Here is a 27,849-nt window from a genome sequence, read left to right on the forward strand (position 1 = left end):
TGGACAAATTGTAGTTTTTGATGCATTAAATATAGTAAAACTGATGTAAAATATATCCTTAGAAATATTCCAAATTCACCAAAATTGGGCAAAATCAAAACCATTCTCTTATTGAAGAATCGCAATATTATTTTGCTGTTACCATCTTAGGGTTCCTCGTGAAGGACCTGATCTTAATGGCTACAACACAAACAAATCTCGAATTAGGGAGTTTTGGTCATTACCATCTTGCAAGCATCTTTGTTGGCTGTTAAGCCCTGAAATATCTTCTGAAATAAGATCACAGTCTTCATCGCATGGCAAAATAGTTATGCAGACAACTAATCCACATTGCTTCCATGATGAATTAAGCATAAAGCTCAGACATTTCATGCGGCAATCCATCAACTTGTTCATCTGCATGGTTTGGAATTATTTCATCCTGAAATAGACATCAAACAATTTAAATTTCGCATGTTACACGAAGCATAGAAAAAAAAAGATCAATATGGTGTTATGAAGTTCATTAAGTAGAGCATTTAATTGGTAATCATGCAAAGGGAGAGGCAAATGCACTATCTACTACTGACTTAGGCTTCGTTTGAGACGGTTTTCTTATTGCTTCTTAAAACAACTTTTTAGTACAAAAGTTACAATTTTTGTACTTGAAAGCTGCTTGAAGAAGCAGTAAAAAAGCCGTCACAAACGAAGTCTTAATTGAATGGGTAATATATGCTTGACTTTCCAAGATGTCAAAAGTTCAAAGCCTTCGAAAAAAAAAAAAAATCCCTATAAGCTTCAGAAAAATCAGGGAATGAGAAGATTAATCAACAGCAAAATCAAATGCCTATGCCAAGCCATCAATTAATTGGAGATAGCCACCATAAATTGCTCTTGGATTTCTTTGTGCCATCTCAATAACAACATAAATAATTTAGCACATCACATTAACAATGTCCAGATCAATGAAAGGCTTAGTAAAAAAGTAACTAGCCATTTTAGTTCCCTCTCCATATAGATGTGTAGCCTGTAGTAGTCACTTGTTCAAGAGAACAGACCCCTCTTTAGAAAACCATTAATGAATCTTCTATAAATATCGTTGGAATATGGACCACAATATCTGAATAGTTGTTTATGAGTGTTTAACTATGAAAATTCACAGAGATTGGACCATCTATCAACATATGTACTGAGCCCACTCTGCCCAACTCCAAGTTTGCTACCTTTAACACCAGCCAAATTAACTCATTAGGTCAAAGGAAAATAATCAAGCATCCATTCCCAGGTGATTTAACAGGAAGAGCTAGCTGACCTATGTGGTCTCATATGATTTATACAATCTTAATTGACCCAACCAGTTCAACTTAGTTCTCATCTAACTCAATCTGGACCTAGTTGACCTAGTGGTTCTAACCTAAACTCTACTAGTCCAGCCAAGTGGTGCAATTAAACCCTAAAACCACTTGCTTGCAACCAATCTCTGGTGGGCAAAGTCAATTCAGTCAATTAAGTCAAATTGAGTCTTGACACCACGTTAAACCCAAATAAACCACGCTTAGGCTTGATCCTAGAGCATGCCACAAGCTCGACTAAAGCAATTCTAGCACAATCTTGCCCATATGGTCCAAGCCAAAGCCTTGTAATTAACCTAGAGGTTAAAATTTCCATAGCTATGGGTTGTTAACATGGGTCTATAATTCCATGGATAAACGCCTAGTGCCATGACAAGCTTCCTTAAATGTGCATTGCCAGGGTAGACTCTTAAGTCGTGGTCACTACTCTAAGCCTACAATTTCTATAGTTTTGCTTCCCACCTCCTAGCTATTGCTGATGGGGCCACAAAAAATAATTACAAGGGAAACAGGTCCCAATCCATCACCGTGAGACTTGAGGCACTTGGTGCTCCCATCTTGCAAGATGGAGGGTCAGTCATCACTTATGGCCTTAGCACCTTTCGTCCCTTCCAAAATAGGATTTAGTTCATTACTCACATTTTTCTTCTGGAAGTCTATCATCCTAGAAATCAATAGAGTTGATCCCAATTTGAACCATCTACTGAAACTATCACATCCTTGAATTATTGTACAATAAGATGAGTTTGATATGTATGATTAGCATTTTTGGAATAATTCGGTGTTTCTTTTGTGAGCTCTCTTCACCATGTTATTGTATATTTCATGAACTATAATAAGCAAATCTTTGTGTAAATTTTCAAGCATCACATGTGTGTGGTGAGAGAAGAGTGTGGTACTTTTCTTTCCTCCTTGGATCTTTTAGATAGTTGGTGTATCTGGCTTCCTTAAGAAGCCTCTTGGTTGGTCATATCCCTTTCAAGGGTGTTTGTAGAGTAAGAGAGAGGGAGAGAGCATATGAGAGAATGAATAAAAAGGAGACACAAAATGAAGGAAAAAATAATTCTTTATTCCTTTACACTTTAAAAATCAATTCACATAAATAAATATGATTTTGCAAAATAGCAAGAGATACACCTAATACAACCTAAAATAGGAAATACACCAATACAAAATTTCAAAATCAGAAATCCCATAATTTTGTAATAGATATGGAAAAATAGGAATAAAAACAAAGATATTAGAGGGACAAAACTAAAAAAGAAAAAGCTAGTAGACTACCCAATCTATTTTTTATCCAAATAATTAATGAGAGTAGAATTGGTAGTTAGATGCAGTAAGCCATCCACACAATATGCTAAAATCCACCACATTAGTGCGAGTAAATCTGGAATTATTTTGGAGCAAATATACATTCGATTGGAGCACAGGATCAAGGATCTTAAATATTGACAATCAATAGTTTCCAAATAAGATGGAAACTACTCTAAGAATCTATCTTTTTCATTCTCCCCTTCAAGCTGGATAATAATTGTTTAGCCTTTCCAACTTAAATAAATAGGTTGTCCAAGTTATTTCTTGAGAGAAATTTATTTGAGATATTGGTAATTTGTAGATCAATTGGTGTGTATTGAAGTGAAATAATCCGCATGAGAAAATATTCATGCATATTCAATATTCAAGTATACAAATACAAAAATTTAGACTGAATCTCAACCAAGCTCAATACAATCCAATGTAGATCAATTCAAGTTTGGTTTGAGATGAGCTTAACTCATTAATCAACTCATTGATTTTGATACAAAGTAAAATATAAATATATCTTCAAGCATTCTCCAATGTCCATGTTAAATTCTAAGCCCTATTAAAAATAATACGGGTGGTTGGCAAACATATGCTAGCATCTATAAGGCCACCGGAATCAAACTAAATGTGTGGATCCATGTAAATGATAAGGTCAGACAAGGCATAGGCACATAGAGCCACTTTTGCAAGGGAATCAGGATATGAAAACTAGCTCAAAACCACAATTTTGATATAAAAAGGGCAGCATTGAATTAAATGGGAGAATGCTTCTCACCACAATAAATAAATAAAAAAATAAATTCTCTATTGATCTTATTTTCATTTATTCAATATAGAGAAAAGTACCAAAATGGTCCATTGACTCTTTCTGAAAGATTAAAATGGTTCCCAACTATATTAAAGGATCATTGGTCCCTTATAGTCCATCAACTCCTTGAAGAGGAACAAAAATAATCCCACAATGAAACTATTTTGATTCTTTTTTAAAGACCAAAATGATTCTTTAATATAGTCAGGACCATTTTGGTTATTCAAGAGACCATTTTGATCGTTTTTTCCCATTCAATATATATCAATGAGTTGCTATGTTTAATCTTTTACCACTACATTAACTGATATCTTGCCCCAGCAATAAAAAGGTTATACCTAGTTCATGAGGCTTTGCCAACTATGGGCCTCAAACGAGAGTTGATGTATATGGTCTTAGCTTCTATCATAAGGGTTGTTTACCTGATTTGAAACCTAGCCACTTATGTCACAATGGTGGCAATCAAACAAATACAATGTGACCCACCCACACATTGAAAATAAAGTAAGCAAGATCTGCCCAACATGTGGCCCAATTAATTAGCCCATCTCATGGAAAACAAAACAATCTTGCCCGTCACCTCATATTGCAACAGATCTGGTAATATACATATATATATATATATATATATATATATATAGATCTGGTAATATATTTAAGTCTTCATAATAATCCCGATACTTAACTCCTAAATAGCGACATAATTTTGGTATTTTTCCCATTCAATATATATCGATGAGCTGCCATGTCTAATATTTTACCACTGCATTAACTGATATCTTGCCACACCAATAAAAAGGTTATACCTAGTTCATGAGGCTTTTCCAACTATGGTCCTCCAAGGAGAGTGGATGTATATGGTTTTTAGCTTCTAACAGAAGGGTTGTTTACCTGATTTGAACCATAGCCACTTTTGTCACAATGGTGGCAACCAAACAAATACAATGTGACCCACCCACACATTGAAAATAGAAGTAAGCAAGATCTGCCCAACATGTGGCCCAATTAATTAGCCCATCTCATCGAAAACAAAACAATCTTCCCCGTCACTTCATATTGCAACAGATCTGATATAAAATATTTAAGTCTTCATAATAATTTCGATACTTACTCCTAAGTAGCGACATAATGTTATTTAAGAATCTTAATAAACTTACTTTTATATCTTTCATTGCTTTGTCAGCAACAGACTTGGAAGCACTGATGCTAGCACTTTTATGAAAATTGCAGGAAGTGCAATTAGGTTTGTTTAGGTCAGCTTGGATATCTAATTCACAATTTGGCCCGTTACTTTGATTAGACCTCGGAGGGCTTTGAACAGCAGTTTGAGCAACAAAATCTACACTTTTCTCGAAGTCCTTGTTATGATCAGGAACTTCATCCTTTGGCACATAGATCCTTTCCCTGGAAAAACAGAGAAATACAGACCAAATGTGAAAAGGCTTCATTCCACATTCAATGATAAGATAAATAGGATTTCCTAGCATCGGATCATTCAAGAACCTAACAGAACAGTGCTACTAAGGTTTCGTTTGGGACAGTTTTCTACCTGCTTCTTAAAGCAGCTTTCGAGTGCTTTAAGAAGCACTAAGAAAGCTTTCCCAAATGAAGCCTAAATTGCAGCTGTCTAGGACTCATGATATCGTTTAACTTTAAGCTACCTTGGTAAAGATGCATGCTGTCGCTGTAGCAGAGTGCTTTTTTCTCCTTTGCAATAGTTCTCTTCAAGATGAGCAAATTGTCGTTTAAAACGATCAACACCACTGTCAACAGAATTAAGCATCAAAATCAATTAATCAAAATATTAAAATAGTATGTATAACATAACTTACCTCCATAGCATCCCTAAATATAAATACTGAAGGTTGCAATAGCAGCTTAAGCACAAAATAAAATCTTCATAGGTGTAAGCATCTGAATATCCACAAAATAAAAAATGCAAGAAAATGTAAATGAAACAAGTGGATATAAGAAAAGAACGGATATCGAAATTGAAAAACACTAGTCTAGCATGCAGATGCATATAAAAAACGAAAATAAGAATGCCAGTTTAGCATCACAACATTAGACAACGCATGACAAATATAAGTGTGCAGGTTCTTTTTGGCATTTTTAAAACTGAAAGAGGTTAAAATACGCTACATAGAAATAATTTATATGGAGTTGACATGTAGTCAAAGCATATCAACTTCTAAAAATCCCCTTGAACATGCTTTGGTCGGCCCTTGCACAGAGGAGGAGAAATGATGGTTGTATCTCCCTCGCATGCACTCTATCTTGTCATCAAAGCTGGCGTATGGCCCACAAAGCCTCCTTGATCAACAGTCAATCGGTGGAACTGAGTTTTCAATAGTCTCTTGAACGGTGACCACATCATACTTTACAGGTCATAATTTTGAGACTCTACATTCCACCACATCAAAGTATAGCCAAAAAGTTTCTATCGAGTAAATGCAGCTTTTCAAGCATGTTTATGCAAAATAAGAGAAGCAAATCTCTAACTATTCGATTCAACTATATATCTATGGTTTCTTCCAACATCAGTAATCCAGCTTCATAGCGAACTTGCATGCTAAAAATTCTAGGAAATCTTCCCCTCTTCATCCCAAGAGGCTCATTTATCATTATCTTCACCGTCGAGACCATGGTCCCATTACCTTAATTTTTTTGGAAAGAAAATGGTTCCACAATGCTAAGAGACATAAGTTTTTTCAAAGTCATTCATTCAAAAGAGATTCCGAACATGTCTTCCAAATTCTCTAAACTCATCTTAAATCCCTCCTGATAGGTAGTAGTCTTGGTAGGTGTTGGCTCAAGAAAAAAAAAATGGTGCATCGGCATGAATCCCGCTTGACAAATATAGGATTCCATTCTCCTTAAGTCAAATAATAATTAATCAGATTTCCTTTGAAGATATTGTCAGGGTTTAGCTAGATTGTGATCCTTACTTCCATGAGCACAATCACTCATAGTTAATTACCCCTCTTAACATGTAACTAAGGAACTCTCAATTAATGATGAATAATTTTAGATATTTTAAATCTCTATTGTAGGAAAAAATGGAAGTAAACCTGATCAAGATCCCATGGTTCTATCGTCCCAGGTATATTGTAGGTTTCAGTCTACCAACACTAAAGATCATTAATCGTAGTGTCTAAGTAATCTGATTAGCAATCATGGATTGCCTTCTCTCACGAATCCCGAGTACACTGAAATGGTTAAAGTTAGGTCGTAATAATAATTTTTTTATCGTGGTTTGGGATTTATATATATTAAAATACCCAATAATTGGTTTAGTTTGAGATTTATGACTTCGTTTAGAAGTTATCCATTTGATTGAATTGGTCCATGGATTGCAACTTCAGTTAGAAGTAGCCCGATCGTTGTAGAAGTTGATCTTATGGATTTCATTGAAAGTAACCCGTAGGTTTGGTTAAAAGTTCCTCATTTTTTGTTGCAGATCTTACAATTCCCCATGGAAGATGCCTGACTATTTTGATAGGTCTTATGGCTTTTAGATTTAGAAGTAACCTAAGGGTGAGTCTTACAACCTATCCCTTAGACTAAGTTACCCATAGGTTTTATTTGGATAGATCTCAGGACTTCCCTTAGATGTTGCCTGGATGTTTGGGTTTTAGGATTGTTGTATTTCATTTAGAGGTTTCACTAACGTTTGAGTCTTATTGCTTCACTTAAAAGTAGCTCATATGTTTGAGAGGTTGGGTCTTACTGCTTTCATTGAAAGTAGCCCGATTAAGTTGATTAAAAGCAGTTCTTACTGGTTCCCTTGGAAGTAGCCTATATGTTTATTTGGACAAGTCTTAAAACTTCCCTTAGAAATTGTCTATTGATGAGTCTTACAACCTAGCTCTATAGCAAGGCTACCTGTAAGTTTATAAGACTTACTGCTTTCCTTTGGAAGTTGCTTGTTTGTTAAGTTTATGGTAAATTAGATAGTAGTTACTTTAGTTTAGTTCTTTATTGTCTTCACACCAGTGTTTTCTTTTAGTGCTCACTTTTATTTCAATACATGCTTTTCTTTCAGTACATGTTTTCTTTTAACACTGTAGTTTAACTAAGCACTTATTATTTTCTTGTTTTAGCAATTTAGTTCCAGTACTTTGCCTTTTCTTTCAGCAGTTTAGTTTTAGTAATTTGCTTCTTTCTTTAATACTACAATTTTGTTGATAGTACTAAAATCTGCCTATTTATTCATTTGCAGGAGTTCGTGTTGCTTTGGAGCTTGCCCATGAGCATTGGAGAGCTTACATAGGTATTAGGTTTTGGAGTTTATGGAGATTTTTTTTTTTAGAGCTGTTTTGTTTGAGAATTTTGTTTGATGTTTTATTTTTAGAATTTCAGGTATTTTAGTTGGTGTGTGTTGTATTATGGTTCATTAGTATGAAAATTGCTAATTATGCATTTTATTTTATTTAAAAGATTTTAAATTGGTTAATTAGTTTTAATTAATTAAAAAAGGGTTCAGTTTATGAATTATTAAATTAGATTTTTAAAATTAAATTTTATTTTTTAATGAATTGTGAACTTTTTAAATTGATTGATTAAGAGTATAGTGTATTATTAAATTGCTCAATTGATCAAATTTCAAATGTATTTTAAAGTTTGAGTAATTAATTAAATAATTAGGTTTAAATTTATTTGAAATTGAATGATTAATTGTTTAATTAATTTTAATTTACTCAATTAATTAAATTGAATTCATTTTTTAAAGTTTAATTAATTTGAATTAATTAAATAATTATATTTTTTAAAGTTATCTTTGAAACAATTAATTGATTTAATAATTAGATTTAATCTTTTATTTTTTAAAAAATTAGTTAATTAATTTTAAATTTGTTCATTACATTTTAAATTTAATTAATTACAAGTTAGTTAATTTTATTATTTTAATTAAAATTATGAAAAATTAAATTAAATAATTATTTTAATTATAAAATTATAACATTACTCTCCAATGACTCCAACAACAATTCGGTAGCTTCCCGTGATGATTTCAGCAGCCTCCCGACATCCCTTCCCTATGAGGGGAGGTCGGGATGGTACTTGCCATGGTTTACACCTGCTCGGATCAAAGATACTACGGCACAGGGTCATCAAATTTAAAAACATCCTACCAAATCAAAGATCGATGGCGTAGGGTCTTCGGATTTAAAATTCGTTCCACCCAGATTAAAGATCAATGGCATAGGTCTTCAAATCGGCGAATACATGTTGCCCTTTAAATTTCATAATTTACCTTTTAATTAAAATTCATTATAAAGATATTCAAACAATCCAATAGGAGGCGGAACAACACTATTAATAAGCAAGGCTATGGTCAGTTGAAAGCGCGAATAAAATTTTTTTTGTGAGTTAATGTAAATTGGAGCTGGAGAGGGTCACGCACAGGCTAGGGTGTCGTACAAACAAGAGAAATTATTAGGTCCGGTCACCAGACCTAATTTTGCGTTCGGAAACCCGTGCTTTTCATGCGCTTTTGATGTATTTTTGTAAAAGGACGGCTAATATGCGCTTTTACTGCGCATATTAGCTGTCCTTTTACTGAGTATTTGAAAAGTGCAGCAAAAGGGCACCAAATACACAATGAGTGAGATATTTGTAGCGCTTTTGCTACGCTTTTGATGTATTTTTTGCAAATAATCAACAAAAAAGCAGCTAATATGCAATTAAAAGTGCATATTAGCTATCCTTGTGCAAAAAATACATCGAAAGCGCATGAAAAGCGCACGGGTTCCGAATGCAAATTTAGGTCTGGTGATCGGACCTAATAATTCACCGACAAACAGAGTAAGTAGAAGGGTTGATCTCGTGAGACGTGGTTCCACTTACTGCTCACGTGTGAGGTCAAAGATACACAGATGGGAGTTCGGTTTATCATGAGTTTGGCTGCTCGGCGAGTTACCAGAGACAAAGCCGAAGACACGGAGGCAGGGCTAGCGTTCACGTGGCTAATGTTGGATGCAGGAAGTCGGTCGTGTGGAGGCGATGGAAGACGAAGCAGATGTTCGCGTGTGAAGTCACACGTAAGGGAGGCTTGGGCTCACGTGGATAGCGCTGAACGGGAGGTAGATGGGATTAGAGTTGGACAGAGGTCTATAGAGCGAATGGCTGAGGAGTTGGGTTACGCACGATTGTGCTTGCGGTGTAGGTCGGACATGGACAGGGAGCTCGACTTCTTGAACAAACTGAAGCCAAGGAGCAAGATCAATTAGAGAACACAATCGGGATGAAGCAATTGAAATCAGCGCAAGTTTCGCTTATGTTCTCCACCTTTTTATTTATTGTGTTGTTGAGTGGATGTGTCGTTTGGTAAAGAGTAGCGACGACTGCATTTTTTCCTCTTTTTATTTATTTATTCAGTCAACAGTAGGTCATCATTGATTTATGATTTCTTTAAAACTGATGAATTCTTGATGTTTTTTGTGATTGGAATTGTGAGTGACTTAGTTCTCACCGTCCCTTAACAACTTTGCCTGCTAAAATCAGGAACTAAGTGAGTGATGGCCTCCAACAGGATGGTCAAAGGTTGATGGAATAGTCAAAGAAGACCGGGATATCTCAATGACCTTCCTTGAAGGTGTAAGAGGCCTCATTGTTGCTGAATCCTTGATTTTTACAAATCTGTAAATAAGGAAACAAATAATAAATTAGTAAATAATGCAACAAACCTAATGAATCCTTGATTTTTACAAATCTGTAAAAAAGGAAATAAATAACAAAATTCCTTAATTCAAATATTCTAAATCCTAACAAACTGGAAACCAAGTTCCTCCTTAAGAGGGATGACCAATCCCCCTCCCTGGCTTGGCTTCATTGGGCCAGTCCAATGGGCGGTACTGTGAGCCTTAATCCTCTACATTCAAAAAAGAAACCATGGCATAAAAGTTATCAACCAAAGAAGTTAAATTTTATTAGTAACTAAAAAGTAAAGATATATGACATGCATGTTGTTTGGTTCGCTAAAAAAGAAATATAGTGCAAAAGAAACACAATATACAAGGAATACAGTGCAAAAATAACACATTGTAGTTGTTTGGATGAATATAAAGTAAATGCAGATGAATGTTTTTTTTTTTGTTTGATTTGAAGTAAATGAATGTAGTGTAAAGTCCCAAGATGGTGATGGCGGCCAACGACAGCCGCAGGTGGCGACAGTGCTGGCTGGCGAAGAGTGGCGGTCGGTAATGGCTGGTGGCGGCCAATGGTGGTGGTGGTCAGCGACAAGTGGAAGCGGGTGTCGGTTGGCGGTGACAGATGGTGGAGGCTAGCGGTGGTGGCGGTCGACAGCAGGTAGCTGCGACAGCTGATGGTGGCTGGAAGCAGGTGGCAACGACCGGTAGTGGTGGGTGACAGAGATCAAGTGAGCTTGCTTGTGGTGTAAATGGTTCTCACTCAAACCTGGGCGAGTTTAGTTTATCACAAAAATAAACTTAAATGGTTTACAATACATTTACTTTATTTTGCATTCTCTTTTCTTCTAACAAAAGATCAATATTTTTAAAACCCCTATATTTAAAAATACTGAACACCCATTTAACTTCCAACCAAATAGCCCCATAGCAACAAGAAATAACTCGTACCTCGGATACATAAAGCTAATCTGCTCACCACCTTGAAGATACTCCTCTAACATCTTCGGATGATACTCTAAAATCTGTTTGCTTTTAAAGAACTAATCATTGTACGTACAAAATTTATCAACCATAAGTTGCATTTAAATCAAAGAAAATAAAAGGTTTATGTCATACCTCTCGATAAATCAATTCTCTTACATCATCTTTATTCAATTTCTTCCTTTCAAATTCAAACTCAAGCTTCGATATGGCCCGGCTTGAAGGTTCCTGATCTACATTGGCAAGACCTTGAAAATATGGATCAGCAAGTGCCTAGTAAAACAATGCAAGCTTATAACCAGAGTGCAAGCAACCAGATGTTTCTTTAGTGATTAACAGAATATAAAATTTCATACATCCTTCATATGCTAAATCATACCTCCTCAGCGGACGGCCTATCTTTTGGATCAAATGCAAGCAAGCGCTCTAATAATCGGACAGCAAAAGGATCTGCATTTGGGAACTTCTGTGAAAAAGGAACTGCCAATTTTTTCCGCATATTGTTAAGGTACCTTCTAGCTTTTTCATTTCGAATCTGCAGGTTTCATATTCATTGCACAATAGAAAGTGTCAGCAGCGTTCATTCCTAATTATAGAAACACACTATAAAATCATAGGTACAAAACATGCTGAGTGAATGAAAAGAACAATTAAATAGACTCAAACAGATTACCACCCATGTTCCAAGCCGGCTAAACATCCATAGAATCTTCCAAAAAGTTTGCCAAAAAAACAGAATTTTCAAGTTTCAACATTTTATTATTAACATTCATATATTTTTCATGAAAGACCCATCGCGAGACTCAGTTCAGCATAATAAAGGTTGAAGACTGAAGTTAAGCTCACAACTAATAGAAACTAAACTAGAAATCCGTGAACTCCTAAATAATAGATGACTGCTAGGGTGTTTTCTAGAAACAATGAAAAATGACCTAACTTAATTGTGGGCCTACCTAAATAGTTGCAATATGGATAGTAAGGATCGTGATGGCTACATGAATTTTCCCATTCTTCCAAAAGTTACGAGACAATCTCATAGAACCTATAGTAGGAACACTTCAATTTATAAATGGATTTAAGATATTCTAATACAACTTTTATTTTGTTAGGGTAAAATTTACAATAGAAGAAACAAAATATGAATAAAAGGATAGAAGGTAAAATTAATACAGTAGCTTGAAATCCAATTGAAAAGTTGACTTGGAGAAACTTTTTGGAAGAATTGTTCATATCACACCATTGGATAGAAAGATCAAGTGATCATGGGTCCACAAATAAAGACAAATCACCAATCAAACATTGACCACGAACCTGACTGGCCCCACCTTACCCACATCGCTCATAACTCCCCAAACAGCATGCAAAACGGACGCTTCCTTTTGTTCTCACAAAAGGGTACGCAAAGCAACCGAACAAGGGATTCATTCGACTCTCTCACGCACGAAACCACTCCCGCTCGCCCCCTCTCTCGCTCGATCTCCATCTGCGCGTACCTTCGCCGCCCGATCAGGACCCGCGCCCAAACCGCAGCTTCCGCATGACTACAGCCGAAGTAGCGCTCGGCCGATCCTACTCCGACCCGCTTTCACCCCGTTCCTGTGAATCAACACGTGGAAGCCCGTATGCACAAAGTAATCGCACCTCCTACACCAGCGCTTCAGCCCAACTGTCATGTTTGCCCTGCTTTGACCCGACCTCCTATATCCGATCTGATGATCCCACCGTTCGACTCAACCCTCAGTTACTCAATCACTGGGTTAGAACGATATTCAATCGCCTATAGCCGCCCCTTTACAGCTCTACAGAACTAGCCATCCGCACAATCCATCTGTCGTCATCCCTATCTAAACATTAAAATCTATAAAATTGTACCATTTTTTTCTATTTTGGCTTGCTTGAACGATAGGTATCCAAGACCTATGCCATTGTATTTTAGATCTGGCAACGAATGCTCAGCTTGAATACCTCGTGCTGTTGTATATCGGGAAGAACTTAATTGAAGATCTCGCATTATTGTATCTTAGGTCCAGCCAAGAAGAACCAAAGGCAAGCATCTTTGAACCTCCCTTCATGAGAAGGGAATGTCGGGAGGCTGCTGAAATTTTGAACAAAATAAAGGATCCTCACATAATTAATTTCAAACATAATTGGTCATTTTAAATAAGATAATAATAATAATAATAATAACAATAATAATACTAATAATTAAAAATTAATTATGTGTCGTTTTAATTTATTTACAAAAAAAGGGAGGGGAAAATGATTTGACTCGATTTAAAATTAGTTCAATATATGATACATGCAGAATTAATAAATCTCGTGATTCATTAAGAGTTTGCACTTAAAGAAATTGTAAAATTGCTTAATTCATTCTCAACTTAAGAACAACAATAATTACACAAGTTCATCTCCTAATTATGGGCTCCAAAAATTCACACACTAGCCTCTCTGTGACCCCTTTTTTTTGTGTGGTTGAGGAGAGTTTTAACAAGTTCTGAGGCAAATTTTCAGAAAGCATATTGGGTTTTAGAAAAGATATTACCCAGAGAATTCACCCTCATTTTGCAAGGAATTTATAATCTAAGTTCAGGTTTCCTATAGGCGCAAGCCCCTAGAGTTCATTACCCCTACCGATAATGAGAGAGAACTTTCGATTAAGGCTAGTTGTCAAACAAATACATAGTATCCGACATATAATAGCAATAGATTTTAATATTTAAAATTGAAATTTATATCACCACCCATTTAAAGCGGATAATGGGGGGAATGATAATGAACCCAAGTAAGATTTCATGGTTCCATCGTCCCGGGTTATTATAGTCCCTAGTCTACTTAGTTAGAGGAGATAGTCGACCCAACCTGACAAAACGATCCTTGTCGGAAACCATGAGTTGCTTCGTACAAAGGTACCTTATAGACTTTGGGTGAATGTCTACCTAAGGGGACATATTTGAGTCCACCTTAGCTAACAAAGGACTTTGTGCCCTATATGTCATATCATATTGATTCATTACTCAAAGATTTAGAGCCGTTAGAGAACATACGGGCTCTGACCATAGCCGTAATTTAGTGGTACCATTTGGCAGTAAAACCACCAGGTCAAAGGATCTGGTCATAATTGTTTACATGTGGCGCCATTTGACAATGAAATCACCGATTAGAGGACATGTACAATGTCCTTACTGGCAAAAGACGATTTGAAAATGAATCCTAATAATATTCTCGAGTAGACATTCTCTCTTTGTAAGCTGAAGTGCTTTTCAAGCATGTCCATGATGCAATCAAAAATTTGGGAGAGGGAGGGCCCTAAATTTTTGATCACAAAAACACAAGCGTCTTTCTAGGATGATAGAAAGACATAAAATACTTAAAAGAACACAAATACTATAAAACACAACTTTATATAATAAAAACGACTTACAAACTTTTGACTCAAATGACACTTACAATTTGGACGCTTACAAACTTTGACACCAACAAAATGACACCCTAAAATTGCTTCACTTGAGAAGAAGGATACATATGGAATGGCACTTGCGGAGAGACGAAAGAGATTAGAAGCCCGAGAAGAAAGAGGAGAAGCTCGCAAGCTTTCCTAAAAGAGGAGAGGAAGAAGTGGCATAGCTCGCAAGCTATCCAAGAAAGCAGATTAGATTTTATATAAGACACTACCAAGAGATTTCGCCCTCATTTTCTGAGGACATTTTGATCTGAGTTCTGGTTTTCTATAAGCGCAAGCCCCTATAGTTAATTACCCCTCCCGATAATAGAAGAGCACTTTTGATTAAGACAGTCGTTAAGGAGATTGTATGGATAATAAATCCAGTGTATAATAGCAACAATTTTAGGGTTTGAATTTTGATTTTATGATTTGGAATTTATCACCATGAACTTAAAACTGGTGTTGGGGGGATTAAAGACGAGCTCGATCAAGATCCTATGGTTCCGTCGTCCCAGGCTATCATTTTCCTTGGTCTACTTAGTTAAAGGAGGTAATCGACCCAACTTGACAGAAGGTACCTTATCAACAGTCATGTGTTGCTTCGTCCAAGAATACCTTGTAGAACTGAGTTGATATTTGTTTAAGGAGATAGATCTAAATCTACCTTAGCTGACATAGGACTTTGTGTCTATTGAATATACCATATAATTCATCACTCAAGGGGTTGAAGCCTCTAGGGAACATATGGGCTTTGGCCGTGATTGTAATATAATGGTGCCATTTTGTGACAAAACCACCCGATCAGAGGGCACGTGCCTTGTACCTACTGACAAGAGACTGTTTGAGAATGAATCTTAGTAATACACCCGAAATGCATTTGCTCTTTGTGAGCTGAAGTTAATTTGAAATTTATCACCCCAAATAAACGGTTGCGGGATGTGACTGATTTTTTAGTTTTAAATTTTAAGGAGATGTATTTCATTTCAAGAATGTAGGTTCTCATGAGATTTAAGATTTGACCCATCCTGTTGAGATTTCCGATCAACACGACCATCATTGGAGTGAAGTTAAAGTCACATGTATTTTCATAAGAATTTGGGAGGTATTTTATGATTCAAGTCAGGTCGACTCCAGTCCTTTCAAGGAGGACGAAACTTGAGTATTCAACCCGCATAGCATTCTCGAACATTGGTGTTTGAAAATTTATCACATTTGTCGGAGCACATGCAGGATGTATTTAGTTTTGCAAAAAAAATGTTCTATTAAAGAGCATTTGACCCTGCGTAGCATTCTCAAATATTTGTGTTTGTAACTTTAACAGGTTGATCGGAGCACATGTAGGGATGTATTAGTTTAAAAAAAAAAATTATATTGGTGAGCATTTGACCCTGTACAACATTCTCAGACATTGGTGTTTGTAACTGTAATATGTTTGTCAGAGCACATGTAGGGTGGTAGCATTTGACCCTGCGCAGTATTCTCGGACATTTGTGTTTATACTTTTAACACGTTGATCGGAGCACATGCAGGGATATATTTAGTTTAAACATAGAATGTGCATTTGACCCTACGCAGCATTCTCGGACATTGGTGTTTGTACTTTTAACACGTTGACCAGAGTATATGCAGGGTGGTAGCATTTGACCATGCGCAACATTCTCAGAAATTAATATTTGTACTTTTAACACGTTGACCGGAGCACATGCAGAGGTGTAGCATTTGATTGACGATGATTGGTTGTCAGAGATTGTCGAAGTTTGTCTTTCAAAAATTTGTTTAAGTTCTGAATTTTTTAGAAAATTTCGACAACCTTCCGGCGTCCCCTCCCCGGCAGCTAGAGGTAAGGAGGGCATTTGCCCTTTGGGCTTGACTCGATCGGAGCGAATCAACGGCGAGGAGATTGGGAGAGCGAATCGATCCCATTAAAGAGTCTTCAAGTCTTATGATGTGTGCAGCCTGCTGATTTAAGCAATCTAACTTAATTTTGATTAATTTAAAAATATATTTATTCCCCTAAAAAATCAGGCAGGCTTCCGGCGTCTCCTACCCGGCGCTGGGAGGTAAGGAGGGTATTTTGCCCTTTTAGCTCGACTCGGACGGATCGAATCAACAGTGAGGAGATTGAGAGAGCAATCGAGTCCATTAGCGTCAGTGCTCCCTCAGCCAGATCAGCTCGACGGTTAAGGGCTTCGGTGGACCGGATCAACCCCGGGACTTCCTTCAAATCTGCTTGTTGTGGTGCCTCTTATTTTTTATTTAATTTAATTTTTTTAAAAAAATATTTTCCCAAAAAATACGTCAGCCATTCAGCTTCCCCTCCCGGCGCCAGGACGTAAGGAGGGCACTTGCCCTTTGGACTTGACTCGGACGAAGCGAATCAAGGACGAGGATATTGGTTTTCAAATCTTCAATACCTCGGTCGGATAAGCTTGACGACCGAGGGCTTAGGGAGACCGAATCAACCTCGAGACTTCCTTCAAATTGCTCCCACTTATTTAAAAATCATTTCTCTCTCTCTCTCTCTCTCTTATTTTATTTATATATATATACACGACGGCGGGAGCCGGCAGGCAGGGTTGGTGTCGCGTGAGTTCGGAGGCAGCAAACAGAGGCTTGGAGGCTAGCGAGGTTAGGAGTTTTGGAGGGCGGCGCGTTTGGCTTGGTTGCAAGCTTGGATCGAAGGGTGGAGTCAGCTCGGTTTGGTGTTGGGATCGACGGGATTGGAGGTGGAGTTTGCAGCCGGAGTAGGAGATGGAGGCAGTAGGTGGTTGAGTCAGCTCGGCTTGCTCGATGGAGGCTAGAGGGTCTTCGACTAAAGCCGAGATTGAGATTGAGAGAGATGTCTTCTGGAGGTGGCAAGTCCCGAAGTCCCCTTTTTTTGTCCGGTTTCTGTCAGTGTGTGTCTGAATGGGGAGAGGGCTTTCGATTTTGTGTTGCGAGTGGGAGACGGTTTGAGCGATCGTGGGTAGAGGTCGGCAGTTATGCGGTTTGATCGTGGCTTACAGGTCTTCGGTCAACATGTTTAATAATTAATTTCAATTTTAAATATATTAATATCATTGATAAATGTAGAGTTTTGAATCTTTGATAGGTCTTTGAGAGTTAACCCCTACGGTTGAGATTTGCATTGAACACGACCATCTTCAGGGTGACTTTTATTATCACTTTAAATGTTTATATTTTATGAGTATGGAAGACATTTTAAAAGTTTGGGGTCCCCTCCGATTGAGATTTTCTGTCAATACAGCCATTATCGAGGTTTATAGGTAATTTCACTTCATTAGTAGAGCCTTGTCGACTCTGTCTACTTGCCGACAGATGATCGGTCAGCATAGATATTACGTTTTTGGTGATGAATCTTTCTTATAATAGGCCTTGATGGCCTGATATGAACATATAAAACAAATACTTTGGTCGGCACTACGACTGTGTATTGTTCGACGATTCAATCTGTGTCGACTCTATCTATTTGTCGACAGAGAATCAGGTCCGTCGTCAGCTTCATGCTTTTGTTAATGAATCTTTCTTATAATAGACCTTTTTTATAATAGACATTGATGGTCTAAGATGAATGTATAAAACAAATACTCCAACCAGTGCTACAACTGTATATTTATTCGATGATTCAAGAAGTGTCAACTCTGACTATTTGCCAATAGAACATTAGGATTAAACTTAAGTTCACTTCTTAACCCACCCCTCAAACGTCATGTGTGCATAGATCAAGCTCGTCGTGGTATAAATGAGCGAACATTGGCAAAACAATGAGTGTGCGGTGTAAATGACTACTTAAAGCATAAATAATGTACTTCACCTTCTTGAAGAATCATGAGATAAAATTATTTCCAATATCAAAGCTCTCACAATGTATAAGAAGATAATGCACAAGAAATTTAAAAAAAAAAAATTTGAAGCACAAAAATTATAAAAAAAAAAAATTGATGCACAAAATGGATAAAATAATTAGCTTTCCACATAAAATATTTAGGATTGTTCATTGAATTCAACCATTTGAGAAGGCACTCTATGCTGCACAATCACTACTAAATGTTAAAAGCAAAAAAACTTAAACTGCAACAAATGAAACAAAAATATTGATAGTACCCTAGAAATGGTTTCAGCAGATGGAGAACCAAGCAGATCAGTCATCAGATCCAATTGATGGACCACATTTTTCCCAGGAAATAGCGGTTTTCCTATCAGCATTTCAGCAAATATGCATCCAATACTCCAAATATCAATTGCTGGCGTATACTGCAGAACGCATACGGAAACAATCAAGAACTTTGAGTTATATCATACAACTATTAAAGTTTTAGAGGACCAGTGGCTGAATAATAAAACATTATTTCTATGATCAAAATGAGGATGGTACATCAGATAAGAGAATCTCAAAACTAGTTCAATTGGTTCTACAAAAAGCAAAGTTGAGTAAATTAAAACTAAAAATGCAAGTTATCTCATACTCCCATGCATCATAAATCAGTACATGTGAGATGAGGGTGCGGGATAAATTTATTCTTCATAAAATGAATTCAAAAACTAGCCATCCAAATTCTATGTATTAAATCAAATTCAGATATATCTATCGTAGCAAGTTATCCTGGAATTCAAACATGAAGAAATGGTCCTAAATTAAGAAATCATTTCTCCCACTTTATGAATCATTATGTTTTTTTCACAACACAATAGCAGGATGTGTAAGAAGACACCCTACAAAAAAACCAATAAAAAATGACAACATCTAGGACCTATTTTGATGCCCGCAAGAAATGCAATATATGAGAGAAATGAATTAAACACCCTCTAGCTTGTACACAGTTAAAACACTCCACTGATAACTTTTCTCACCAAAAGTTCAGATTGAACAAAGTGTTTTGATAGAGCAAAAGAAGCAATATAATTCATGATTTCGGATACAAGCCATGAGTAACTGAGATTCCTACTTTGGAGAAGAATGAGCCGCATAATTCAGGAGCCCGGTACCATCTGGTTGCCACATAATCCTTGATCAAGAAAAAAAAAAGAAACATAAACAAAGTAACCAAGTGAAGAAACTGACAACTATCTTGTAGTTTATGAGTAGATTTGAATCTCTCCTCTTAAGAATAGAAGGTGCAATGCCTTCCATGCTGGCAACTACTCATATAGTTAATTCACCAAACAAGACACATAAATGAGTACTAGAAACAGAAATACAACTAGACCAACAGCCACAGCAAGAGCAAAAGGACAACAGCAATTGACATCCAAATGAGTTAACATACAGTCCAAAAGATAGCTGAAGGAGTATCATTGAATGATGCACGAGCAAGGCCAAAGTCACAAATTTTCAGTTTGCAGTCAGCATTAGCAAGTATATTTTTAGGCTTCAAGTCCCGATGAAATACATTAGCTGTAAAAAAACACATTTAAATAACAAGCCAACCATTCATATAAGAGAAATGGAAATATATATATCAGTAGCTAGAGCACAAAAGGGCTTAGTATTTTCAAACCTGCATGTATATACTTCAATGCTCGAAGAAGCTGGTATAAGAAAAACTGGTAATGTTGCGGAGTAAGATCATCATTTGCTTTTATCACTTGATGAAGGTCTGATTCCATCAACTCAAAGACAACATATATATCTTGAAATTCCCTTCGCGATGGAGGAAGCATTATATGCTTTATTTCAACAATATCTGGATGCTTAAGCAATCTCAACAGCTTGATCTCTCTTAGAATCCGTGTAGCATCCGAGACATGATCAAAGACATCATGAATCTTTTTAATCGCCACTCTCTTTCCCGTGTGAGTGTCAATCGCAGCACCAACTACCCCATAGCTTCCCTTCCCAATGACCTCTTGAATTTGATACTTGCTAGCCTCGCCATATTCAGTGAAGAATTCAGAGTCAAGAATGTTCTGGATTATCTCAGAAGAGCAAAACACAGATATTAGTACCCTTACTATTATATAATAAATATGAGCAAGCAATATAATCAAATAAGGGGAAAATCCCTCAGTGTTCCCATTACAAGATAGTTGTCGACTAGCTTAGGGGTTGTTTGGTAGGACTGGATCAGGATTTAACCTAAATCATGCCAAATGGTCAAAATGAAGGTCTTAAATCCTAAGAAATGTTGAAGCCCATTTTTATTCCATTTTGCCAAAAATCTCAGACTTACTAAATCTGGTAGTTCAGCTGGTTTAACGGGATTTACGCAAAACTCAAAATGAACTCCCACATTCTCTTCTCGCACAGCTCCTACTAGAGCCGATAGCCTTATCTGTACATGCAATGCATCTTCTTCTTCGATCGCATAATCTGGTTTGTGACGCCACTTGTTCAACAGCCATCATCGTAACTTGGTTGATTTTGTTTTGCTCCTGTAAGTAGCAATCATCCTTCCAAGTAGAGTTTCTGCCTTTCGCTTTGCTTTATCATCGGTCATACCTTTTGTGTTGCCAATCTATTCATGTCACTCTACCTTAATCCACTGACCGTAAGATAGGATAGATGCATCAATTTCATGATTTCATTATGTCGAAAAGATGCAGCTTCTATTGAGTTCATTTGTAGATATGATGTGTTGTCTGGTATCATCAATTGAAGCGAATGGCTTAACCTATTATTTTCCTCTTATTTTCCAAGTATGAGTTGGTTTATAGATCGAATGAACAAATGCATCAATTTTTTTTCAAATTATTTAGTCATTTATTAATTTGTAGCCTAGTTAATAATGCTCATAATTATAAATGTACAGAAAATGTTGTATGCATTACCAAAAATTGCCACTTTTGTTTGTTTGTTTTTTTTTTTTTTTGCTGAAAGTTCTGAAGACTATATATTTGTAGTGAAAATAATATGTCTTAGATCAATTATGATCTATTTAGATTTACATTTGTTTTGAGATGTTTTTAATTCACATTTCATGTTTGCTACTTCACAGTAACAATGTTTATTTATGACCAAGTAGGGTTGAACTGAGTTATTGTAATTTTACTTTGTTTGTTTCTATCTTAACATATTCATAACTTAGTTCATATATTTTGCTATCAAAGTCATCATCAAAAACCAATTTTATTTTGCCCAAAAAGGCTTATGTAAATCAACCTTATGTACTATTCAGCAAGTAATCATCATCGATAAATTTATGCTATTTTTCGGAAAAGATTTAAAGAACAATTTAATTTTCAAATTAGGAAAGTTGAACATGAACAACTCAAATGATGTTGCAAGCACTAACAATTCAGCTGCATGTTGGAAATTCAGTAGCATTGTCAACCATAAGCAAACAACAAATGGAAGGAGAAAATAAAATAAAGCCAATCATTCCTCAAGGATATCAAAACAATCATAGATAAATTATTGTCATGGCAATGCATTTGACAATTACTCTTCTTCAGTGATAAGAAGTCATCAAATATCAACTATTTACTTAGTAACCGAACTGACTATCTTACTAGGAAAATTGGAATAGCAATGGTATAATTCAATTGTGCTATTATTTATTATTTGTGATTTGTATTTAATTCCAACTCTACCTTTATTTGTAAATTTTGATTTTTATTCGGTTCCAATTTGCATTTCTCAATTGAGTAATTGAGAAGTATATAAAAATTTTATTGCAATTGCTGCACATGTATCTTTCTGTTTAATAATAAAATTTTGTTTGTCGTGTTCACTAAATTTTTTTGGTTTAAATTACTAATTCATGCATTGCTATTTATCTAAAGGTCTGCCTTCTTGATGAATTTTGTAACATGGTTGATGCACATCAAAAGCTTAATGACACCATAAGATAACTGATTTTATCGATTATGAAGGATAGTAGTTCCTCATACGAAGAGATATATATGCAAAGGCTTATGTTCAATAGGTTGTATACAAGCCCGTAGCATATGTACTTTTTGATAATTCATTGGGATCATACGACTAATTCAGGCTTCCATCAGGGGCATTCTTACAACTGAAGGAATCATTGATAATTCCAGGCTAGTTCAGCAACACAAGGCGTATGGTAGTAGATGAACAACTAGGGATTTTTTTAGAGGAGTTGTAAATATGTATAGTTATAAAGAATTGTGCAACATTTTCTAGCACTCGCCAAAAACAATGTTGATTTTTATATTTAGTACTTCAAGCAATTGTTTCATTGGTGGAGTAATAAGTTGCCCCCAACTGAAGCTAAGTATAATCCTTTCATATAATCAACCAAGAAACTTCATCCTGACTTTCAAAATGCAATTAGAGCAATAGATGGCACCCAAATCCTTGTAGTCATTAACAAATGATTGCAGAATAGATATCACAACATAAAGAGATTTACTTCTCAAAATGTTATGGCAACATACACAATTGATGAACAATTTGTATGTCACATCTGGATGGGATTATGTCGCAACTAATATGAGATTGCTATGATGGGGGGTGGAGGCGCTAGAGTTTAGAGTACTACAAGGTAAATATATTACTTAGTTGACTCCAACTACACTATCAACAATAAGCTCAAAACACCCTTCAATGGCTTTCGATATCATTTGAGTGACTTAAGTAGAGAAATATCTCATAAGCACTCAGTCAAGCAAGAGTTGTACAATCATCATCATACACAATTACACAACATAATGAGAAGAAATTTTGGCACTTTGAAAGAGAAATTTCAAGTGGTAACTAACATGCAATAATTTCTTATGATGATTCAGGCAGAAATTTTACTTGCTTGTGCAGGGTTGCATAAATTTATTGGTCTTTATCACAAACACAATATGTATTTTAATGTCTCAAACTAATGCAACAGTTAAGAAGAGAATTCAAGGGAATGCAATGAGGCATGGAATAACCACAGACTTGTGGGAAGCAAGTGTAAGATTTCAATTTCAGTAAGTAAAAGCAAGTGCAATATTTCAATTTCAATAAGCATTGACGGTGAGTTACTAATGCATTATTCTACTCGCAATCAATGAGTCAAAAACGTCAATCAATTTGAGTTACAAGCTAAATTTATTTTGTCAAGAAAGAAATATTGATATTTAATTGTATTTTAATCTTATTTGTTTTGATGTCGTTGTGCAGCTTGATTATGATTTGGTTATTAGTCGTGTTTATAAGAATTATTCTCATTTTATTAGAATATCTTATGTTTTAATCCTATTTGACTTAATCGCCTTAAATCCAAAAATATATAGTCAAATAGTTTGTTAAGATTTATGCGGGATTTAAAATTGTCATGCCAAACAAATCTATGGATTTAGCACCCTTATGATTTAGTAATTCCAAATTTAAAGAATTTACTAAATCCTACTTTCTGCCAAACAGCCCCTTAGCTTGAAAAATTCTTCCACTGAACCACTGCTGGCTTTTTCAAGAAATCCAGTGTACGAGAACAAAACATTCAGCTAGCCTTTTGCCATGATAGAGAAAGAGACAAAAGATTTAATGTTGAGACATCATCAGACAGCAGAGTGACCAAAATGGTAGAACCAACAGTGACGTGGGCGACGAATGGACAGTGAGCAAGTCACAGTAAAACAAGAGAGAGAGAGAGAGAGAGAGAGACCTTTTTATTGAAATCGATGACGGTCAATTTGCGCTTTGGGACGCGGATCAATCGGAGGCCAGAGCGATCCAAGTCATCGGAGTCGTTGAAGGAACAGTCCAGGTTCGATTCCTCCGGTGTCGTCTCCAATGGCGAGATAAGGTCGTCAATTGGAGCGGCAGAAGAGGAGGAAGCGGAGCTGCGAGTCGAGCGGCGTTGAAACCAACGGCGAAAGCCATCGACGAGATTACCGGAGCCCATACAAAGAAAGCGATTACGGCTGCTGAGCTTCGACGGTCAAGGGGCATTGCCGTGTTGCGTCTAAATTAACACTCTGGTTTGAACTCTCGGGAAGAAAAATAATGTACTTTGAACTCTAAGTGATGCAGATTGTTTGACAAAGTTCAAAGAAAATAAATGTTCAATTATTATTCATAAATAACTTATTGATATTCTGATTCTTTTGGATTCAATAGTTTGTTTCCCTAATTGAAAAAAGTAAGATTTTCTTCTGATTTTTTTTTCCATATCTTGGACTGTGAATGTAATAGTAATATTTTTATATAGAGAAATAGGGTTTCGATGTTGCTCAAATTTATATCATGGAAAGTTTATAATTCTTGAATTGATTTGAGATGAACATAAAAGATGTGGTGTCCTGGAACATACGTGGCGATGGAGAGATATAGAGTTCAATGTCTAAGCTTTGTACGAAGATCCGATACAGACAAATAAGAGAGGAAGGTACATGAGTCATAAGAGAAACCAAAATTTTTATGTGAAAATTTCTGAAAAGAGGAAACAGCTTGGTGTTTGATCCAATTAAAATGATTCTACTAGTGTTTATTATTGATTACAAATGAGGCCCTTCTTTGTGGGGGGATGTATTGGCTTGATGTAGCAAATATACATCATATAGAGCAAATTACATTATAAGAGTTGAAAGAATATAGTGATATTAGAGTTATTCCCAAGAAAGTGTTGGTCTGTTTATTTGGTCGGTGGGATTGTAGTTCGACAACAGTGATCGGAAGAATCGTAGTCGACGGGTGATGAAGGTCGGAGGGATCATAGTCGGTTGGTGATTGTGATTGGAGGGACCGTAGTCAGCGGGTGACAGAGGTCGAAAGGGTTATAGTCGACGGGCTACAAAGGTCAGAGGGACACTAGTCGGTGGGTGTCGACTGGATTGTAGTGACGCAATGATGGTTTGAGTGACTGTAGTAGTGACATGCCCTTAAATTATGGAAAAGATTTATAACTAATTTTGAGTGCTCTATCGAATAACCCATATTGATACCCTTGATCATAGAGCGTTCATCAAGCATTTCGGTGTCCTAATGTCATAATTAAGTGATCTTGGGCTTGTTAGATTCACCTCTTTGGACCGCTTGATTCAACTATAAGCATGTCATATTTAGAGATCACTTAATCATCCAATTTATGATTTGAACTTTTCAAGTATCCTTCAACCCTTGGATTCAGACCCATTTGGGTTCAGATTAGACCAGTTTTGGTGTCATTGGGTTCATCTTTTCGAGATATTCAGTTTGACTATAAGCTTGCTGAAATTGGAGTTTGGATGTCCCCAAATTTAATTTTAGAAGTTTTCAATTCATATATGCATTAAGATTTGTGCCGAATGAAGTTAATTTTTGTGGACGTATCAAGATGGACAATCAAATAATTTTTGTATTAAATTCATATATAAAGTTTAATAACTCTTATTTTTAGTCAATATCACATCACCTAAATTTTCATATGTTTTTGCCTCTCATGAAATTAATATATTTTTAGCGCTTAAATTTATATGATATATACATATTTCAAAAGTTCATACGGTCAATATGTTCACTTGAAAATTAAACAATTTTCAAATTTAAGTTTAATGTTTTTTAAAAAGTTATTCCAAATTCAAAATATATTTTTCATTGCATACTAGAATATTCACGACAGTAGAGAGATAAGGAGTTTAATTTCTAAGCTTTATACAAAAATTCAACATACATGTAGATAAGAAAAGAGTTGCAAAAGACAGTTGAATTTTTATATGGAAAACCTATAAAAGAGAAAATTCATGTGGTTTGGCCTAGTTGAAATGATTCAATTAGTTTTTGTTTTTGGTTACAGATGAAGTCATTTCTCATGATTGGAAAGGTATTGACTTAATATAATAATATACTAAACATAAATTGTATATAATGAATTATGTGATGGAAGTTAGAAGAGTCGTGTCATGAGAGCTGTCTTCAAAAGTTATTTACTTTTTGTTTGCTCATTTTCCTATGAAAAGAAAAGTTAAGCATAAATATTTGTGTTGATGTCATGAGTCCAAATTCGGTAGACAAAGGATCATAATCAAGCGATGGTTGCAAGAGGGACCGTAGTCTGGCGATGAACGTTGATGAATTATAGCAGCATAATTGTGGTCAGATGATCGTAGTCGGGTGATGGTAATTGGAGGGTTATAGTACTTGAGCGATGTTGGCCTGATTTCTAATGACGTATTAGTTGTTTTCCTATTTTCAAATATTGAAGTTTATGTCGTTCGAAAATATATGTTTAAGTATTATAAGAATTTTGCATCGTTGCATTATAATTTTAAAAAGAAATACTAAGGAAGGTTGCTTCTTGAACATTAGCATGGGCCTTCGCTCAGCAGCATTATGAACTAGTTAAAATCTTCTTAATTATAATTTTAATCTTTCATGAAATTAGTGAGTCGATCATAGTAAGATTATTAGGAAATTTTGCCCCAAAGTATTGCTCAAAATTGATAGTAGAGACTTTGTAGAGCTTCCAAATTAAGTATCAAATTTGACTACATCATGTGGAGCCATAAATATCCTCATTGGTGTAATAGCCCGCATTTTAATCAAATAAAAATTTTCATAAGTCAATATAAGTTTAAATCATAAACTGTCTTCGATATAGTATAGATATTATAGTGATTTAATCACATTATTTTTTTGTTATTCTTGAACATTAGTGCAAATCCTTAAAAATTGACACTTTTCGGTATAAGTAGAGGTTTTGACATTGTTAGATGTCCATTTTACAAATTGATTTCATCAAATTTTATTAATTAAATTAGGCTATTTTATAAAGATTTTTTTTATAATTTTTAAATCTTTAGAATAATTTATATAAATTTTATATAAAAATGATTAAATTATAAAATTATATTAATATTACATTATTATTTTATATTACAAATATCATAAAACATTAAATAACTTTCCTTAATCCATTTTGATTTATTATTTCGGCTAAGAAAGAAAATATAGGAAATTGGAAAGAAAAACTTAGATTTGAAGCTCGTAGAGTGGAAAATTTGTTTGTCTTATTTTAAGGAACTATTATTTTATTCATAATTTCGATAATTTGATGTTTTCAAGTTTTTTTTTATCAAATTTATATTTTCGTTATAAAAAATATGAATAATTTTGTTTTGGTAAAACTTTCACACGTGATTTTTTATATATTATAGAAATTGAGATTATGAACATTAAAGCTTTATTTTGATATCTAAAAATAATGTTTTAGTTCAATTAAAGCTTTAGAATATTATTATATATGATTTCTGGTCATTTGATTAATTTCTGAAAATATGAATTTTTTTAGAATAATACAATGATTGAGAGTTATAAGAGTTTATTATTGTATAGATTGACAAAGAGTGATGACTTTATTTAATGAGCTAACGGTTACCAACTACCGATTACTAATTATAAAAAAATATTGTGATAGTTAGAACTACTTGCTTGTTTAGTGTGACTACTAAAATGCATGTTATAAATTCATT

At 35.3% G+C, this 27,849-nt stretch overlaps 1 protein-coding gene across 7 annotated transcripts; it reads right to left on the reverse strand.

The window, feature by feature from the left end:
- LOC110106384 (mitogen-activated protein kinase 9) lies at positions 1 to 24,428 on the reverse strand. Of its 7 annotated transcripts, none has more exons than XM_028700920.1 (12): positions 24,066 to 24,426; positions 20,019 to 20,427; positions 19,788 to 19,915; positions 19,467 to 19,526; positions 18,625 to 18,774; positions 11,458 to 11,613; positions 11,214 to 11,351; positions 11,046 to 11,137; positions 5,277 to 5,318; positions 5,106 to 5,207; positions 4,602 to 4,848; positions 1 to 421 (listed from the first exon to the last, which is right to left on the reverse strand). In XM_028700920.1, the coding sequence occupies exons 1-12, from the start codon at positions 24,303 to 24,305 to the stop codon at positions 347 to 349; spliced, it is 1,839 nt and encodes a 612-aa protein (XP_028556753.1). In that variant the 5' UTR covers positions 24,306 to 24,426; the 3' UTR covers positions 1 to 346. The 7 variants fall into 7 exon arrangements, 6 of the variants coding, with proteins under 6 accessions (XP_028556753.1, XP_028556754.1, XP_020691931.1 ...); XM_028700921.1 differs by having other exon boundaries at positions 11,046 to 11,119; positions 24,066 to 24,425; XM_020836272.2 differs by lacking the exon at positions 5,277 to 5,318 and having other exon boundaries at positions 24,066 to 24,425.
- Positions 24,429 to 27,849: the final 3,421 nt, after the last annotated feature.

This window comes from Dendrobium catenatum, unplaced genomic scaffold (genome assembly GCF_001605985.2).
Source record: "Dendrobium catenatum unplaced genomic scaffold, ASM160598v2 fragScaff_scaffold_1608, whole genome shotgun sequence".
In the NCBI taxonomy this organism is placed as follows: Eukaryota; Viridiplantae; Streptophyta; class Magnoliopsida; order Asparagales; family Orchidaceae; genus Dendrobium; species Dendrobium catenatum.